Source organism: Canis lupus, chromosome 11, assembly GCF_048164855.1.
Source record: "Canis lupus baileyi chromosome 11, mCanLup2.hap1, whole genome shotgun sequence".
NCBI classification, from domain to species: domain Eukaryota; kingdom Metazoa; phylum Chordata; class Mammalia; order Carnivora; family Canidae; genus Canis; species Canis lupus.
In genome coordinates this window covers 28,775,513-28,792,658 of record NC_132848.1, presented here as the reverse complement: position 1 = coordinate 28,792,658, position 17,146 = coordinate 28,775,513, and the positions used below count along the sequence as shown (strand labels likewise).

The window sequence follows — 17,146 nt, the reverse complement described above, 5'->3', positions numbered from 1 at the left end:
TTGCCTTCTCTAGGCCAACACACCTCTCCCAAGGCTTTCAATACTCTGTACTGCATGATTCCCTTTCTTCTTATCTCTTTGCAGTGATCTAAATATTGAAAGTTTTTTTATTCTTAAACATTTATTTTTTCTAAAGATTTATGTATTTAATAGAATAAGCAGGAAGGAGGGGCAGAGGGAGAAGTAGCTCCCCGCTGAGCAGGGAGCCAGACATTGAACTGGATCCCAGGACTCTGAGATCATGACCTGAGCCAAAGGCAGATGCCCAACTAACTGAGCCACCCAGGTGTTTTGTTTTTGTTTTGTTTTTTTTAATCATATATTGCTCTTGTGAATATAAACAAAATTAGTTGGTTAAAGTTTTCCTAAAACCTCTCCACATTAGTATCATGACTTTCCACTTAGAGGCATTAATCCCTGTACCTTGCATCTAAGATTGCCTTCTCTAGGGGTGCCTGGCTGGCTCAGTTGGTAGAGCTTGCAGCTCTTGATCTTAGGGTTGTGAGTTCATGCCCCAGGTTGGGTGTGGAGCCTACTTTAAAAAAGAGAAAGAGGGGCAGCCCCAATGGCTCAGCGGTTTAGTGCCGCCTTCAGCCTGGGGCCTGATCCTGGAGTCCTGGATCTCCCTCCCTGCATGGAGCCTGCTTCTCCCTCTGCCTGTGTCTTTGCCTCTCTCTCTCTCTCTCTCTCTCTCTCTCTGTCTTTCACAAATAAATAAAATCTTAAAAAGAAAAAAAAGATAGCCTTCTTTACCTTCAAGAGTGTTGGTCTTCAGCATTCCCTAAAAGAGCCTACAAGAGAACTGAAAACCATTGGTACTGGGTTCTTAAGCTACCCTTACATTTATGTAGTGCTAGCCAACTTAAGCAATTTTAACAAATGCAAAAGAGCATAATTCATAAGTGTACAATCTGATAGATTGTCTAAAATGAACGCACCCAGGTAAACACCACCTAAGTCAAGAAATAGAACTTTACCAGCACCCCAGAAGCCGCTGTCCTGCCCCTTACCAAATATCCCCTCCAAGGTATTCAAAGGGAATCACTAATCCTGATCATAGATTGGGTTTGCTGTTTTTTGTTTTTTTTTTTTAACTTTTTGTAATGGAAAAATAAAGTAGGTACCCTTTTATTGTCAGGGCTTCCCTGTTCAGAGCTGAAAAGGACCAAGGATTATTACAGGAGGAAGTGCAAACCTACCTGCTCCTTGTTATGTGGGCACAGGACAAAGGACATCATCATGCCTCAGATAGAGATGACTGTTCAGTCCTGAGATTCCCTGATCTCACAGTCAGCTGGTCAAAGTGTCTATCAAATCACCCTTGCATTAAGAACTTGTGTGACCCCTTATAAAAAGAAGCATTTAACCCATCAAGGCAAAAAATCAAAATATAGATAATACCTAAGGCTGGGGATGGTGTGGGGGAAAAGAACACTTCCATTTACAATTATGAAAGTATATGATATAATTTTGAGGGTAATTATCTAATATCTAGCAAAATACTAAATGTTCGTGCTTTTTGGCCAGCAAACACTTGTAGAAATCTATCCTCCAGGAAGACTTGCAGCACCCCAGTACTGTGCCTCAACTTCCTCATTTCTAAACGAGGGATGATAGTACATAGCTCAGTGGGCTGCTGTGATGATTGAGTACACACACACACACACACACACACACACACACACAATGTGAGTACTTAAGTGCTTACTCTTGCCTGTCTTAGTACATAGGTACTGTTCACTTGACGTTTTCCCGAAAGACCAATAAACCTCCAAATATCTAACTCCTACCAAGTAACACACCCCTCGGGAAAATGAGACTGGGTTATGTTTGTCTCAGTGTGACCCCTGGGAGCTTATTAAGATGCAGGTTTCTGGGTCCATCCTAAACCGAAGAGAACTACCGCGGAAGCAGTTTCCTAGGTGTTTCTTTCTTGACCGAAAGCCGAGGTCGGCCGGCCAGAAGGTGTCGCTCTCCCCAGCACCTCGGCCTCCGGCTCCCGGAAGAGCCGCTCTGCCCGCCAGGGGCGCTCACTCGTCTCCTCTCTTCCGCTTCCGGTGTTCCCCCGCAGCCATGGCCGCCGCCGCCGCCGCTGGCGGCCCTGGGGTGCCCCTGTCCCCGGACGAATTGCTTCCGAAAGGCGATGCCGAGAAGACCGAAGAGGAGCTGGAGGAGGAAGACGACGAGGAGGTACTGGGGCCCTGCGGTGTGGGACGGGGCGCGAGGTTGCGGGCGGGGAGCGGCCCACCCGGGGGTGTGAGCCCCGCGTGCTGCGGGCTTCGGACGGAGGCGCGTCGCGGGGCCCGGAGAGGTCGGGGGGGAGGTGTCTTCACCAGGAGGCGGGGTTAGGGCCCCCACCGGGCTGGGGGGGGGGTGCCCTCGCCCCAGGGGGTTGTTGCCGTTGCTTGGATCAAGACCCGCGTCGCCTCCACCACAGCTAGATGAGACCCTGTCGGAGAGACTGTGGGGTCTGACGGAGATGTTCCCAGAGAGGGTCCGGTCCGCGGCTGGAGCCACTTTTGATCTCTCTCTCTTTGTGGCTCAAAAAATGTACAGGTAAGGGACGAAGTTAGAGACGTTGGGGTGTGCCTGGGGTGACTGAAGTTCCGTGAACGAACCTGGGCTTCGCAAGTAGCAGACCGGGGTTGGAGGCCAGCCTGCTACCTAGATCCCTGAGTGACCTTGGGCGGGTGGGTACCTTAACCTTTCTTGGTCCCAATTTCCTCTTTCCTAAAGTGGCAGTTCTTATGGGGCAGGGTCATTGGGAGATCGGTTCACATCACGTGAGGTAATTAATGTGCTGAATGAGTAGCTTTGTAAGTACTCAGAATCTTAGAAGTGCCATCACTGGATGAACGGCCGGAAAAACTGCTCGTCCTGTTTCTGGTGGGAGTGCGGTGCAAGTTTGGGGTAGAACACACCAATGGAAGACATGGGAGAGGGAGAGGTTTGGTTACTGGGTCCTTCTTGGTGGAGTGATCTGTTTTTGTGTGTCTCTGTCATAATCACACTCCCTCTGCAGGTTTTCCAGGGCAGCCTTGTGGATTGGGACCACTTCCTTCATGATCCTGGTTCTTCCTGTTGTCTTTGAGACTGAGAAGTTGCAAATGGAGCAGCAGCAACAACTGCAGCAGAGGCAGGTGAGCCCAGTCCCTGGGCTTGTTGTCAGTGGTGGAGATGCAAGTTGTTGATTTCCTTGCACCGGGTAGACCAGCAGTTATGTGTGGGTAGAGATTGGGGTCCCGCCCATGTTCTTCTAGGTGCTGCCTGACTCTGCTCAGCAGTTTGTGTAGACCTGGTCTGCCTTGTCAGGTGTAGTGAAAATGCAATCCCTAGGCTTGTATGATCCTTATACTCCTCCTTTTCTTTTTCAGATACTTTTAGGGCCTAACACAGGGCTCTCAGGAGGAATGCCAGGAGCTCTACCTTCACTTCCTGGAAAAATCTAGATTGCTACTGCTACATGACTTGTCTTGGGACAAGTTTGAAAATTCAATAGTGTTTGAACTGCTGATTATTTGGATTCCCTTTTTTTTAATTTTAAACTTTGGCACATTGCTCTATCTAAACCTGGTGGGGAGAATTCTCCCCAGTGTCTCACGGAGACTCCCAACTTGCAACTGTGCCCTCCACGCTGTCCCATTTCTTCTGTTCTCACTCTGATAGCAAGAGTGCAGCAATGCAGACGGTTACTCCAGCTCTGGCCTTCTATCCCCTTTCTCACTAAATCACTTATGACCGGAGGATCTCACTATCCCATTGTGGCATAGGAACTGATGCCACTGGGAAGGAGGTACCCCTCACCATTTTTATTTTTAAGCATGGAGATGTTGGGGAGGGACATGCACACAATATGAAACACAATGCATTACAGCCGTAGTGTAAAGCAGCCACTGTGAATTTCTGTGTTGGAAAGGAGGGAGGGCCGGGCAGCAGCTTCAACCACAGGATGGGGACTGTGGAGGACAGAGCAGCAGCTCATTTCCTCTGCCCGTTTTGGCTATGAGAGACCTGTCTAAAAAAGAAAAAAAGTAAGTGCTCACTTTTTGTATTTAAATATTAAAAATTATTCCAATGGAAAGTGTCATCTATGTACTTGTGATATACATCTTGAAATCATTTATTTAGACTGCTCCTCACATTTTTTTCTCACTAAGCTAGCGCTAGCATTTAACACTATTTGACTCCTTAGGTCCAAGTTAGTTAAACTTCCAAAAGTGAAAAAGGTCATTTTTGGCTAAGAACCTCTTAATAGCAATCTTTGCCCTGAATTCAGGCTAATCCTTTTCAGATCTGCCAACAAAGGAGTCGGTCCATGTACTTGTACAGTTTACAGTGACATACAGTCATAAAGAATTCTAGGGAATGACATAGTACTAATTTCTGATCTAGGGAGGGGGTGGCAAACAGAACTTCTTTGGTTTGGTCTTTTAAAAATGACAAGCTGACTATGAATCCAACTATAGTCCTGTCTTTGAACCTTGCAGTTTTTCCATTTAACATAATGGAAAGTTTCATTAGCACTGTGCTATTAACAATACTGAGCCTTTGGTGTGTATTTTATCAGAATAATACTATTTAGGGTATAGTACTATTTCTATTATAAAGAGGAATCAGTCACAGAAAGGTTAATCTACCAGACTGCATAGGAAATGCTGGATCTGAATTCAAATCTAGTAGGCCCTCTGCTCTGTGATCTTGACCTTGTCAAGCAGAGAAAAACACTGGTCACATCTCAGTGCTAGAAAACTGTCCTTACATTAGGATTTGATCGTTGAGCCTAGTTTTTTCTAAACTGAAAAATGCCTCAGGCTTTTGGACCAAATCCTATTCAGTGAATATTTTGTCTGGATTTTTGAGGTGAGAGGTTTGACCAAAGCACCATATAGCTCTAAAAGATGGCTTATGATGGGGAGTTTTTCTTCTAAAGTCTCATCACACTAAAGTTTACTTTCTTCCTCTTCCATACGTAATTACAGAATTCAGACAGACAGGAAGGAGATTTATGTACAGTTTTCCATTTTTAATATTTGGTTAAACAAAATACATCTTTTGTAAACAAACCCAGCACAAGGCCAACAAAAAAAGGAATAAAAGCAAGAAAAACAAAAAGCCTAGGGTTGCCCCTTTTTGGGCATCAGGGTCAGGCCTGCCCCCTTCCTTAAAGGAAGTGGGGCTTTTTGCCCTTGGGCATCAGCATGGGTCCCTGTTCCTAAGCACCAGAATTGGATATGAACAGAGAAACCAGCCCTGAAATGTTTAAGCGTCTTTGCATATCCCATTGGCTCATGGACTCCAAGTGCACAGGGACTCCTCTGAAGTGCCATTTGCACAGGCCCAAGCAGATTGGTGGAGAGGACTTTCCTCTCCTCCCAGTAAATGGCTTACTATCACGGACAGTGCCCATGGACCCAAGGTCCTGCTTGTGACAATCAGGTTGGCTGTAACTTCTGGCTGGTGGTGGTTGGAATGTCATTGTGCAGGGGTAAAGAGCTCCCTGTGGTGCCAAGCAGGTCTGGTGTGGAAAATGGTGCAGAAGAGACTGCAGCCAGTTGCCGAGGGTGTGATGCAATAGCTGCTTGGTGGCCTCTGTTACTCAGCATAAAAAAACGGCCTTGTTGGATTGAAGATACATGTGCAGAAAAAGTGCTGGTGTAAACATGCACTCCAGTCACAGTGGGGAGAAAGCCTCAGCTTCATCCTGTTAAGCTTGCTCAGGCTTGACATGCAAGCCCCAGGCTGGCTTTGCTGCTGGAGACATCTGGCCAGTGGGGCGGCTCTCAGACCTGCCAAGACCATGGATCTGTAAAGGGTAGACAGACCATCCCTGCCTGCCCACCTGCCTCAAGGCAACCACAACCACTTAGGTGACACACAGTGTGGTAAGATACTTCCCCTCCTTCTCTTTTGTTTTCCAAAGTTACAGGAGAAAAGTGGCCTACAACTATTTAAAGAGGTAGGGGGTGGATCAATTTTCATTGATTTGTAAAGGAAACTAAAAGATGACAAATCCAGGTCCTATAGCAATGCAAGTTAATACCCAACTTGAGGATTCTGATTGTTGTCACTATAGTGACTCTGAGCCTAGGACATGTACCAATTCTAGCTGCTGTTAATCTCTGAGAAGCTTATCTTCATGATACTTTCCTCACCCAACTGTGTCTCAAACTAGTGGAATTAGACATCGAAAGCAGACTTATTTCCTGATTTTGCCGGAGTGTGTCAGCTGGGAAGACTGACCTTTGCCCCAGAGCCTCCTAAATCCATGTAGTGAAGTGGTAGGGACAATGCTGGAGTGGGGCCAACAGGCCATCCATGCCTGCCCCAGTCTGGCTGCCGTCAAGTCCTCTTAGGTATCTAGCTCACCCTGTTTCACTAGGATATTGCAGGATTCAACCACCCGGCATGGAATACTAGAGAACTTTTCATTAGAAAACTCCAAGGATGGCCATAAAAATGGGTAATGGGTAATGGGTGGCGTTGAGGGTTGGAGATGGCATACTGTACCACTGCTGGGGTTTTGGAGATGGTTTCCTGAGAGGCCCTTATGTTCTGGGTCCGTCAAGCCAGTTACATGGGCTTTGCATGTACTCGGTCTTCAGACCCACTGGTAGCCAGGAAAGGGGAAGTGGAGGCAGCATCTCCAGGTGAGTCACAGCAGCAGTGTACTCCAGCAGAGCCTCTGTCAAGTTCTCGTAGGAATGAGGAAAATAAACCAGGACCCACCTTCCTTCCTCCTCTCTTAAATAAAACAAGGGTCTTCATAGCTTGCCCTAAGCACACAGAGCTCCTACCTTCCTGTCCCAGGAATGAGTAATGCTGGGTGGCTGGTTCTTGTAACAGTCCACACATCTGTCCTATTGCACTGTCAAATCTGAGGGGAAACCCAATGAGATGTTTGGGGAAGTGGCAAGGGCAGACCCACTGTATAGGCCACAGCACATGACAGAGGACTTGGGGGGCCGAGGTGAGGGAAGGTTGGGCAGAACTGCATTACACATCAGCCCTCCAGCTCTGACGGGCCTCCACCTCTTCTGGCACCACCAGCAGGAGTTCACAGTTCTTTCCTCGCAAGTGATGCTTGAGAAATTTCCTATGGGAACAAAGGGTAGATGAAAAAGAAAATGAAATGCTGGTAAAACTACAAATTCCAGTCTCAGGGCTGTGTGTCACCACTGACCTCATCATTTACACCCTTAGCAGTCCTAAAGACACTGGAGAAAGGATCTGTTCTTGGAGGGTTCCACATCTGGCTACCCCCTCCACCTGCCCAGTTAATTTTCACTCAACACCATCTAGTTCTGTGAGTAACAGCCGGCCCAAAGTACTCAAGTAAGGGATTTATCTTTTTTTTTTTTTTTTAAAGTTTTTTGTTTCATCTGGTCTAAAGGTCTTTCTTCTGAACTGGCAGCTATACCATCCCGGTTATCTAAGCATCGAGAATGTTACGATGCCAGTCCTACCAGACCAGAAGGCCAGCATTCTGGGTGCTGGAACTTCTCTACCAAAGGGACTTCACATCCTTACAGGCCATCTAAGATTCAGCTCTTTCTAGTCCAAGACCCTAATTCTAAACAAGGCAGAGAGAGGATCCGAGGAGCTAGAGATTTCATCTCCTTTGTCAAGTTACTAAAGGTAGGTTCAACTTGCCCAACACATGCAAGGAAGGAGCCTGGCACATTCACAACAGGTACCTGAGCTCGCTCTCGCCTCCAATCCACTCGGGCATCTTCAGTTTGGAGTCGAGGTTGTAGTAGGCACCTCCCACCTCTCGAACACAGATCCAGTGCTGCCTTTTGAGAGGCAACTTCAGTGGACCCCAGCACAGGCTGGAGGGCAGATTCATGATGAAGCCCATGACGTTAGTGAGAGCAATGGCACTGACATCCCTGCAGAAGAGGAACGGCATCAGCCAACTCCCCAAGGTCCCCTGCTGGGAACACCTCCCCACTCGTGCCACTTCTCAAGTCAGGCCTGGTTCAGATTACCTGCGCTTGTCCCACCAGACAGCTTCGTAGCCTTTGGTTTGAAGTGCTGCCATTATGACGTTCACATCGTAGTTCCCATTTCCTAGCATGCTCTTCTTATGGGGGGTCACCATGGTGTTTGGAGACAACCTACAAATGTGAAAGGAGGAGGGCTGAGACTTGTGGGCTGTCCAACCCCTCCTGACCCGTACTCCATAGACACCTTCCACCACTGCCTCTGGAAGCTCGTTTCCCCCATTCAGTGCAAGGTGACCACTTTTACCGAAGTACTTTTTAGTCTGCGATCCTACTGCCCTAGGGATTACCTCTCTTTTTATGCAAAACATTAATTCAGTAGTGGTGGGGCCTATCTGCTGTCATTCAGAAAGTCAATAGACAAAAACCATGTGCCACGAAAGAGTCTCATTTATGAAACCCCCAGCCTATCCATTTCTGCATTCTTCTCTAATCTTCCTGCCTTAATACAGCCATTTTTTTAAATGTTAGAAAATAGTAATTGATAATTTCATTTGCATAGGTAGTATTTGTTGCTTTTTCTTTTTTTTTTTTTTTACAGTTTAAATGCTTTCTTTTTAAGGCTTGCACACTTGGTAATCATTAATCCTTAAATACTCCAAGGCCTCCAGGGGCCCCAGCAGGTAACATAAATGTATGAACTGGGGCCAAATGTAAAGCAATAAGTAGTAAGGCCTATATTGAAACAAAATGCATAAACCAGCAAAAGATACTTCCAAAGTGTGTGTATGTGTAAAATACTTTAAAAACAATCAACTGGGGCAGCCTGGGTGGCTCAGCAGTTTAGCACCGCCTTCAGCCCAGGGCCTGATCCTGAAGACCCGGGATGGAGTCTCACATAGGGTTCCCTGCATGAAGCCTGCTTCTCCCTCTGCCTGTGTCTTTGCCTCTCTCTCTTTCTCTCTCTCTCTCTCTCTCTCTGTGTCTCATGAATAAATAAATAAAATCTAAAAAAAAAAAGAATCAACTGGGGAAAAAAAAATGTCTGTGCCAAACAAAACTCAACTTGCCCACCCAGCTTTAAGTCATTTTTGGCCAGGTCTCATTAGCCACTCCATCACAACACAAGGGCAGTAGCTCTAAAGGCATTTCCAATCCTATGATTTTGCTTTCACAGGCTTGTTAGGCCCGTGGAGGAAGGGGTAGATTGCTTCCACCTTGGTGTGAAGAGGAGAGAGGGAAATGAGGTGAGTTTTCTCAGGAATAAAAGCAGAGAGTGGACGTCCAGAAGGCTGCTAAGGGCCCTCTCCAGAAGAGAATCATGACTTTAGGTCAACTCTAAACACTCAAGAAATCTTATAAAAAGTTTTTTTCAAACTTCTCTACACACAGCAACCATACTGATATTTTTCAAACATAAAACATTTCTTCCACTGCTTAAATCCTCCAATGGCTCCCAAAACACTTAAATGCAGTCTAAATTACCTCCTCTCCTTCCAAGGCCCTCAGGACACTGCTGACCTAATCCCTACGTCTTTTAACACACAAAACTCCTTCTCACCTGAGGGCCTTTGCATGCACTGTTATAGCAGTCTGGAATGCCCTTCCTCTAGATGTACACTTGTTTTGTTCCTTATTTAGGTCTCAACTGATAGTGCCTTAGAGACCTTTTCTGACCACCCAATCTTCGGTTTCTTCCAGGCACCAGCTCTTAATCCACCTGCTTTATTTATTTTTTTAAAGATTTATTTATTTATTCGTGAGAGACACAGACTGAGAGAGAGAGGCAGGCTCCATGCAGGGATGGACATGGGACTTGATCCTCGGTCTGGTGGCGCTAAACCACTGAGCCACCCAGGCTGCCCAATCCACCTGCTTTAATTACAGCCCTTGTTACTAACTGACACGTCTGTTTTTCCACACTAGAATGATAGCAGGGGCCTTCTCCATCCAGTCAGAGCTATATCACCAGGACGTAAAGAGTGCCTGGCACATGACAGGTGCTCAAGAAATATTTAACATGTTCACCATGTTTATTTTGTTACTCTTTCTTTGTGTAAACATTGGTAAGCAGACCCATAAAGAGAGCTTGTGATCTTGTCTCCATAGCTAGCAAAGAATGGGATCTGAGGACACTATTCACTCTGCAACCAAACTGTATTTTACTGAAACAAACTATTTATTGAAAAATCCCATGCTACACCCAATGCAAGATGCTTTCATGTATATCTCATTTAGTTTCCATAATAAACCTATGAGGCTACAGGCCAAACTGAAGTTTGGTGATTTAAAATGGTAACTTGCCTATGATCACAAGTGACAGAACTAGGATTTATATTAGGTTTATCTGACTCCAATGTTGTGCTCAATGGCAGGGTCCAAGAACTAGAGTGGGTGGTGGTAGTGGGGTGAGAAGAAGAAAGGCCAGCAGACTCCCTGGGGTCTGTGCCTAAAGTGGAGTTTCAAAGGACAAAGGCTCTCAGTGGGCTCTTGTATTAAATAAGAAAGCATTTAATAAGCATATTAAATAAGAATATAGAGGGCAGCCCCAGTGGCTCAGCGGTTTAGCGCCGCCTTCAGCCCAGGGCGTGATCCTGGAGACCCAGAATCGAGTCCCACATCAGGCTCCCTGCATGGAGCCTGCTTCTCCCTCTGCCTCTCTCTCTCTCTCTCTCTGTATCTTTAAAAACTAATAAATAAAGGTTGAGTCTCTGGAGTCAGTCAGGAAGAGTTGCATTTGAATGTAAACTCTTAAAAAAAAAAAAAAAAAAAAGAAAGCATATGGAAAGCCTAGCTCAAGGTAGATCAAGTTCCTTCCCTGTCACCAATTTTTCAATAGCTTCTCCTTACTTCCAGTAAGGTCTCTAGCTGGGAAATGCATGAAGGCTCCCACAAAGAAACTTCTGGGTCTTCTACCTTGTTCACCATTTAACTCTCCACCAAGCACAAAACTTAGAGCCACGCTTTCACAAATGCGTTCCCAGACGATCACAGGTGTTCAATACATTAATGGCTGAATGAACCAAGTAAAAAGGTTTCCTGCAGGAATTCGTGGAGTGCCTAAGATGTTAATTTTTTTTTTAAAGATTTTATTTATTCATTTATGAGAGAGACTGAGAGAGAGGCAGGTCCCCTGCACAGAGCCGGATGTGGGACTCGATTGCAGACCCCAGTATCAAGGCAGAAGCTCAACTGCTGAGCTACCCAGGTGTCCCCTTAAGATGCTAATAATATTCACCTCGAGCTTGAGAAGAGGGGTACTTTTCAGTTCCCAAACATATCTGACATTTTTTTTGAGGTACGCCTTACAGGAGTGTTCCTAGGGTCTCTTCTCCATGTCTCATATTTTTTATCTCAGTTTCCAGCCCTCTCCTGTCTAATCCCATTCACCCTCCACAAACTGGAGCCTCCTTGCTCCATATATGGGCTTTTCAAACAGGTTTCTAAATTGATCTCCTTGCTTCCAAACTCTCCTTCTGCCAAGTCACCCAGAAGTTCCTGCCACATTTACCAAGTTATCATTTCACTCTCTCTTGTAAGAACTGCCACTAGAGCCACCTGCCCACTGGCTAACACCAACCCTCTGGCTCTCTGGGGTCTGCCGTTCCCCTCTCCTTGGGCTTTTAGTGTACTTCAGACACCTCTATTCTCCAATCCTGTTTCCTGTTCCAAGCCCAATCCTAAAGCTCCTTCAAGGTCAATGTCACATACTACCTCTTTCATGGAATCTTTCCTGGCTTCTGTGTAGAAAACATAGGGAGATGGGAAGGACCACCCGTTATCCTAGCAAGCAGCACCAATGCTAACTGTGAGATTTAATTTCTGTGACTGTTGGCTTATCTTTAACAATGGTAAAAACTCCCATCTTCCAGAACCATTAAGGAATTCCATTATATGTGTCCAACCAGAGAGCAAACTCCTGAGGCACAAGGGATGGCTCTTCTACTCTGTTGCCCTCACAGCGAAGCAGTGGCAACTGAATAAACATATGTTGTCCTAGATGATACCACTCTAGGGAATGCAGAGAATGGCCTCCATCTCATTCCTAGAAAGGCCATTTGAGTAAGTGGAGTCTACCCAGTGTGCCATGATACCAGTACTTGTTTCTGCCTTAACAATAACCAGGTGCCTACCATGTTAGCTACTTTTTTTAAGATTTTATTAATTTATTCATGAGAAAGGTGGTGGGGAGGGGTGCAGGGACACAGGCAAAGGGAGAAGCAGGCTCCACGCAAGGAGCTGGACGCGGGACTTGATCCCAGGTCTCCAGGATTATGCCCTGGGCTGAAAGCAGGCGCCAAACTACTGAGCCACCCAGGGATCCCATGTTAGCTACTCTTTTGAGCTCTCTTTCTTAATCCTTCCAACCGCCTTGAGACAGAGCTTAATCCTGCAATGTAAATAAGCAAGCTTATTGTGGCTACAGCGACTTGCACGGTCCTATGCAGCTGGTGAATGATAGAGTAGGCTCTAAACCCTACACCTAATAAACTCAATGGTCTTCCCTATAGTTGGGACACACTGGTCACATCGAATTCCATGCCATCCCCTTCTGTGATTCTTTTCTTGGGACTCCTTGGCAAACTCCTGTTCAAGATGGTCTTCATGATTTGGACAGAAGTTCTGAACTATGAAGCATGCCTCTCCCTTCTGTTGCTATGGCTGCAGGTTAGAGCCATGTGGTCTGAAGTGATCTCCAGGTGAGAAGATGGGCTCTAGCCAGGTCTAATGCCAATGCGCTCAGGGGAGTTCCTGGTCCTCCCTCATGGTTATTCCTGGGTCTAGCTAAGGTGATGATTTCAGATTTTAACAAAAAGAAGATGTGGACATTCATCAAGGTTCCTTTTCTCTCATAATTATTATTTTCCTTTTTATCAGCTCTTAAGAAATATGACATTAAAAATATGTCTCAGAACTTCATGATGTGTCATTATATTATTAAATATATAAAGCACAGGGATGCCTGGGTGGCTCAGTGGTTGAGCGCCTGCCTTTGGCCCAGGGCGTGATCCTGGAGTCCCAGGATCGAGTCCCACATCGGGCTCCCTGCACGGAGCCTGCTTCTCTCTCTGCCTGTGTCTCTGCCTCTCTCTGTCTCTCATGAATAAATACATAAAACCTTTAAATAAATATATATATAATATACATATTTAATATATATATTATACATATATATTATATATATATATAAAGCACAGATCATAGAGTCAGGCACATCAATGTACTCTGTAGGTGTTGGCAATGATGATGCTGTGTTTGCCTGGCCCTTGACAAAATGATTTAAATCTCTAGAGGTTAGTACTCCATCTCTTTGAGCAATTTACCACCACCTTCCACTTGCTCAGGGACTTTTTAATGGGAAGGCTGGACTTCTTTGTGGTAGAGAATGCTGGTTGTTCACCAAAATCTAAAATCTCTTTGTCTCTTCCAGCTTGCATTAGATTTTTCAAGTGGGACCAACCTACTTTTCATCTATTTAGATTTTAACAGCTATTTTTTGGAGGAAGAGGGATGCATACTTGCTGCAAGAACATCTAATCACTGAACAATTGAGTTGAGTCTATGAAAATAGATTGAGGCCTGAGGATTTTCCAAACAACTCAGCAAAACTACTACTACATCATTTGACTCCTATATGATGAGATGTACGAGATCAGACATCCGAGTCTGTATAATGTGCACGAAGACACCTGCCCAGATTCTGAGCTTTTCTCCAATTTCACATGTTGAAAACTGATCCTTTCCAAACCAGTGACCTCTTCTGCCATCACTATGGTTGTTATCACTATGTTCAACTCTTGGACTGAGACTCTGCCACCTTGATTCCTCTCTTCCCCGTCCCCATGCTGCCGGCCATTGGTTTTAGTTTTTTCTAAATCCCTACTCATTTCTATTCCAAACATGAGTCATCTCATATCCACAACTGTACTGAAAACTCCACCCTGCTTTTGTATTTCTCCTTTTTAATCTGGCTAAAATTCGACTGCTAGGATGAGCTTCCTTTCAACAAACAGCATTCATCAAAATTTTTCTCCCATTTCTACCATTCATCAGCCTCATCTTCAAAAAAGCATAAAACTTTGTATCTGAGAATTTAAAATTATCTAGTTTAACCTGCCATCATTACTATTCTTCCCATTATGATCCAAAGAGATCATCTTTTCCCTTTCAAACAGCTCTAAATTCTAAGGTTCTAACTTCACTTAAGTTTATTCTCAAGGTCTGGTCAATGTAGAGCTCTGGGATGTACTTAGCGGCTGAGTCCTGTTCAACTTGTTTTCTCTACAGTGCCTAGCAGGGCTTGGCACACAGCAGGCTGCTAGCAAATGTTTGTTTATAAAATTCCATCTTCTCTTCCTCACCTCTTCTCCCTTTCCTCTTTCCTCTGATCCCTTTCATACTTCTTTGTTTCCATTTATCCACGCTGAATCTTTCCATACAAAATACATAGAATTCAGCCTCTGGAGTGAGAATAGAGGATATTTTCTTATGCACTGGTTTGCTATTACTTTGAGATGAACCTTTACCTTGCGCTGACAGGAAACTGGAGAGCGTAGTACAAATTTGCTAGAGCTTTAGTAGCCAGGAATAGAACTTTGGTTCCATGTGAGAGTTTAGCAAATATTTAGCATTCTTTCATTCAGGAAAAACACAACTGAAAGAATCTTGCAATTATCCACAAACAGCTTATAACCACAGTCTGTATCTTTAGATCCAGGCCCAACTCACTAGCAGGCTGAATGGGTACTGATGATAGAATTGCTCTGACATGCCTTTCTGATACTCAGGAAGTAGCACTCATGCTGCTATGTCCATCCAGACACCAAAGAACTAATTCTTAAACCCTGTGATAAAAGAATTTTAGAACATCAAAGTAGAGAGAGAAAAAACTGAACTTCTGTTAACCTGTCAGGCAGCATTTAGTAAAGTGTTGGTTTAAAAAAAAAAAAAAAAAAAAAGCCATCCAGAATGAAGTAGAAAGGGAAAGAGGTCTAGAGTCAGCTTCAAGTCATAGCTTGGCTACTTGAAAGCTATTTGGGCAAACTATCTGGCTTTTCTGCCTGTTGCTCCATCCGTAAAATAGAGATGGTAAAATAACTGCTGGAAAAAGCTATACAAAGCAAAGCATAATGTATAAAATGCACCAAGGCCAGAGTATGGCCTTATGGAAAAGCTGAGCACTATGTATAGCGGAACACCTTCCTTATAAAACCTGCAACAAACCACCTCTGACGACAGATGACCCAGTGTACACAGATCTTGTTCCCCTTCTAGACTATAACCTCTTGGGGGTAGGACTTGAGAGGCATTACAGCATCCTGGTCAACAGCACAGATACAAGTCTGAAATAAAACTTGGCTCTATCTCTTGTTATGTCGCCTCCAGCAAGTTGCTGAGCTTCTCTGAAGTCTATGTCCATAAAATGGAAAAGAAGCAACACATATTCCATGGGACTGTTGGGGGATCACACCAGATGACACGACTGAGGGTTTTTAGCACTGTGCCTTGCCTATAGTAAGTGCTCAGTCAACGATACTGATTATTATTTTTCTCATCTCTGTATCCCCTGTACCTGCTAACAACAGTTACCTAATAATACCTGTTGGTTTAAAGGTTTATATAGCGGAGACATTGCCCCTCCCCCCGGAATTCAGAAATAGCAAAAAGTGTAAAAATGCCAAGGATAAGGGGTCCCCTACCTCTGGAAAATCTCTTGCAGCGTTTCCCGGGTGAAGGCATTGCTGTCCTGGAAGACGTTATTGAGGGCATGCAGGGCACAAAGCTCCCTGCGCTGTTTCTCATGGTAGATTTGTGGGGGTGCTGCCTGGGGCAGCTCCAAAGATTCAGATTTGGCCTTGTCTCCTTTCCATGGCACGCAACTCATGTTTTCGTTTTAGGTTCCAGAGATGGCTAAAAACACACCACCCTTCCCTCCAGAGGAAGAATGTAAGCTGCTCAGTCCTTTCGGGATTCCTGAGGTCCACCTTATTTTTTGGTGTCCATGATTTATGCTTTGTCACGGGGAGAAAGGTTGGAATCAAAAGGGAAAAAAAAATCCACCTCCATCAATAGAAAGATCACTTTTGGATTAGTGTATTTCGCCACCACTGTCAAAGTGCAGAATTTTAAAAAAAATCATAGAAAATCTAAAACCTTGTTTCCTTTCTCCCACTCTCCCCGCCAAAAAAAAAACCCCACGATTTTCTTCCCGTATCTTCCTCTCTGCAAATGCCAACCAGGCCTCAATGCAGGAGGACCGAGCAGAATTGTTCACATCGCTCCTTTTCTTCCATTTCTTTCGAATCGCAACGCCACTGACTCAGGAGACAAGGCCTAGGTTGTGGGAAAACGCACAATTCGAGCAGCTAGCGAGAGCCGGCCAGCGTGGGATCGCGGGCAGCGCTGGGGCCTCGGGGACCGCTCTCCATCCCCTCGGGGGCGGCGGGGCCCCGCGGGGCGCGGGCCAAGGCGGGGACGGCTCCCTCGGAACGCGCGGACTCTCACCCTCTCGCCGCGGCCCTGCGGAGGAGACAACCGCGGTCAGCTCCGGCGGTCGCGCGGGCCGCCGCGGACAACCAGGCGGCGGGGTAGGTGGCGGGGCGGGGCGGGTCCGGCCCCAGCCCGAGGGAAGGTCCTCCGCAGCGGCGGGCAGGCCCTCGGGGGTGGGGTCGGGCCCACCCCGCTCGCCTCACCGCCCACACCCCAACCTTCCCGCCCGTCACGTGAGTGCAAGGCGACACGCCCTCCCGCCGCCGCCCCCGGCCGCGCCCGCGCCCGCGCCCGCGCCCGCCCCGCGGGTCGCCCCTCACCTCTGCAGGCCGCCACCTGGCGCTGCGGGCCGCCACCTGGGCCGCGCTCGGGCGGGCGGGCAAGCGCGCGCACCTGAGCCCGACGTCAGCGGCCCTCGCCGGGCGCGTGCTCCGGAAACGCCCTCCAGTGCCGTCTCCGCTCCCGCCCGCCACGGCGTCACGTATGACGTCAGCCTGTCGTCAGGCGGCGCCGGCTTTAAGGCCGGGGCTGCCGCGGGTCCGTTGAGTGGGTGTGGGCGGTGCTGGGTGGCCTGGTGGGCGGGGGTCGGAGAGAGCGTGCGGCCGTGGGGCCGTGGGGCCGTGAGGCGCAGCGGCGGCAGCCGGCCATGGCGCTGGTGCCTGGCTCCTGGGTTCGGTTCTTTCCGGGTGTGAGTAGGGCGGGGCGGCCTGCGG

The 17,146-nt window shown here is 46.6% G+C and overlaps 2 protein-coding genes across 2 annotated transcripts; one reads left to right on the top strand and one right to left on the bottom strand.

The window, feature by feature from the left end:
• Positions 1–2,030: 2,030 nt before the first annotated feature.
• TOMM22 (translocase of outer mitochondrial membrane 22) lies at positions 2,031–4,081 on the top strand. Its single transcript, XM_072843969.1, has 4 exons — positions 2,031–2,190; positions 2,438–2,556; positions 3,023–3,140; positions 3,375–4,081. The coding sequence occupies exons 1-4, from the start codon at positions 2,074–2,076 to the stop codon at positions 3,447–3,449; spliced, it is 429 nt and encodes a 142-aa protein (XP_072700070.1). The 5' UTR covers positions 2,031–2,073; the 3' UTR covers positions 3,450–4,081.
• A 921-nt stretch (positions 4,082–5,002) lies between these two features.
• JOSD1 (Josephin domain containing 1) lies at positions 5,003–16,875 on the bottom strand. Its single transcript, XM_072843971.1, has 5 exons — positions 16,754–16,875; positions 15,644–16,463; positions 7,989–8,117; positions 7,695–7,889; positions 5,003–7,093 (listed from the first exon to the last, which is right to left on the bottom strand). Exons 2-5 carry the CDS (start codon positions 15,826–15,828, stop codon positions 6,994–6,996), a joined length of 609 nt encoding a protein of 202 aa, XP_072700072.1. The 5' UTR covers positions 15,829–16,463; positions 16,754–16,875; the 3' UTR covers positions 5,003–6,993.
• Between the last annotated feature and the right edge of the window lie 271 nt (positions 16,876–17,146).

Coding starts and splice junctions, on each gene's coding strand:
- TOMM22 (XM_072843969.1), top strand. CDS start 2,074: ATGGCCGCCGCCGCCGCCGCTGGCGGCCCTGGGGTGCCCCTGTCCCCG. Junction 2,557..3,022: donor GTGGCTCAAAAAATGTACAG/GTAAGGGACGAA, acceptor CTCCCTCTGCAG/GTTTTCCAGGGCAGCCTTGT. Junction 3,141..3,374: donor AACAACTGCAGCAGAGGCAG/GTGAGCCCAGTC, acceptor TTTCTTTTTCAG/ATACTTTTAGGGCCTAACAC.
- JOSD1 (XM_072843971.1), bottom strand. CDS start 15,828: ATGAGTTGCGTGCCATGGAAAGGAGACAAGGCCAAATCTGAATCTTTG. Junction 8,118..15,643: donor CTGCAAGAGATTTTCCAGAG/GTAGGGGACCCC, acceptor TCACATTTGTAG/GTTGTCTCCAAACACCATGG. Junction 7,094..7,694: donor GGAGGCGAGAGCGAGCTCAG/GTACCTGTTGTG, acceptor TTGTTCCCATAG/GAAATTTCTCAAGCATCACT.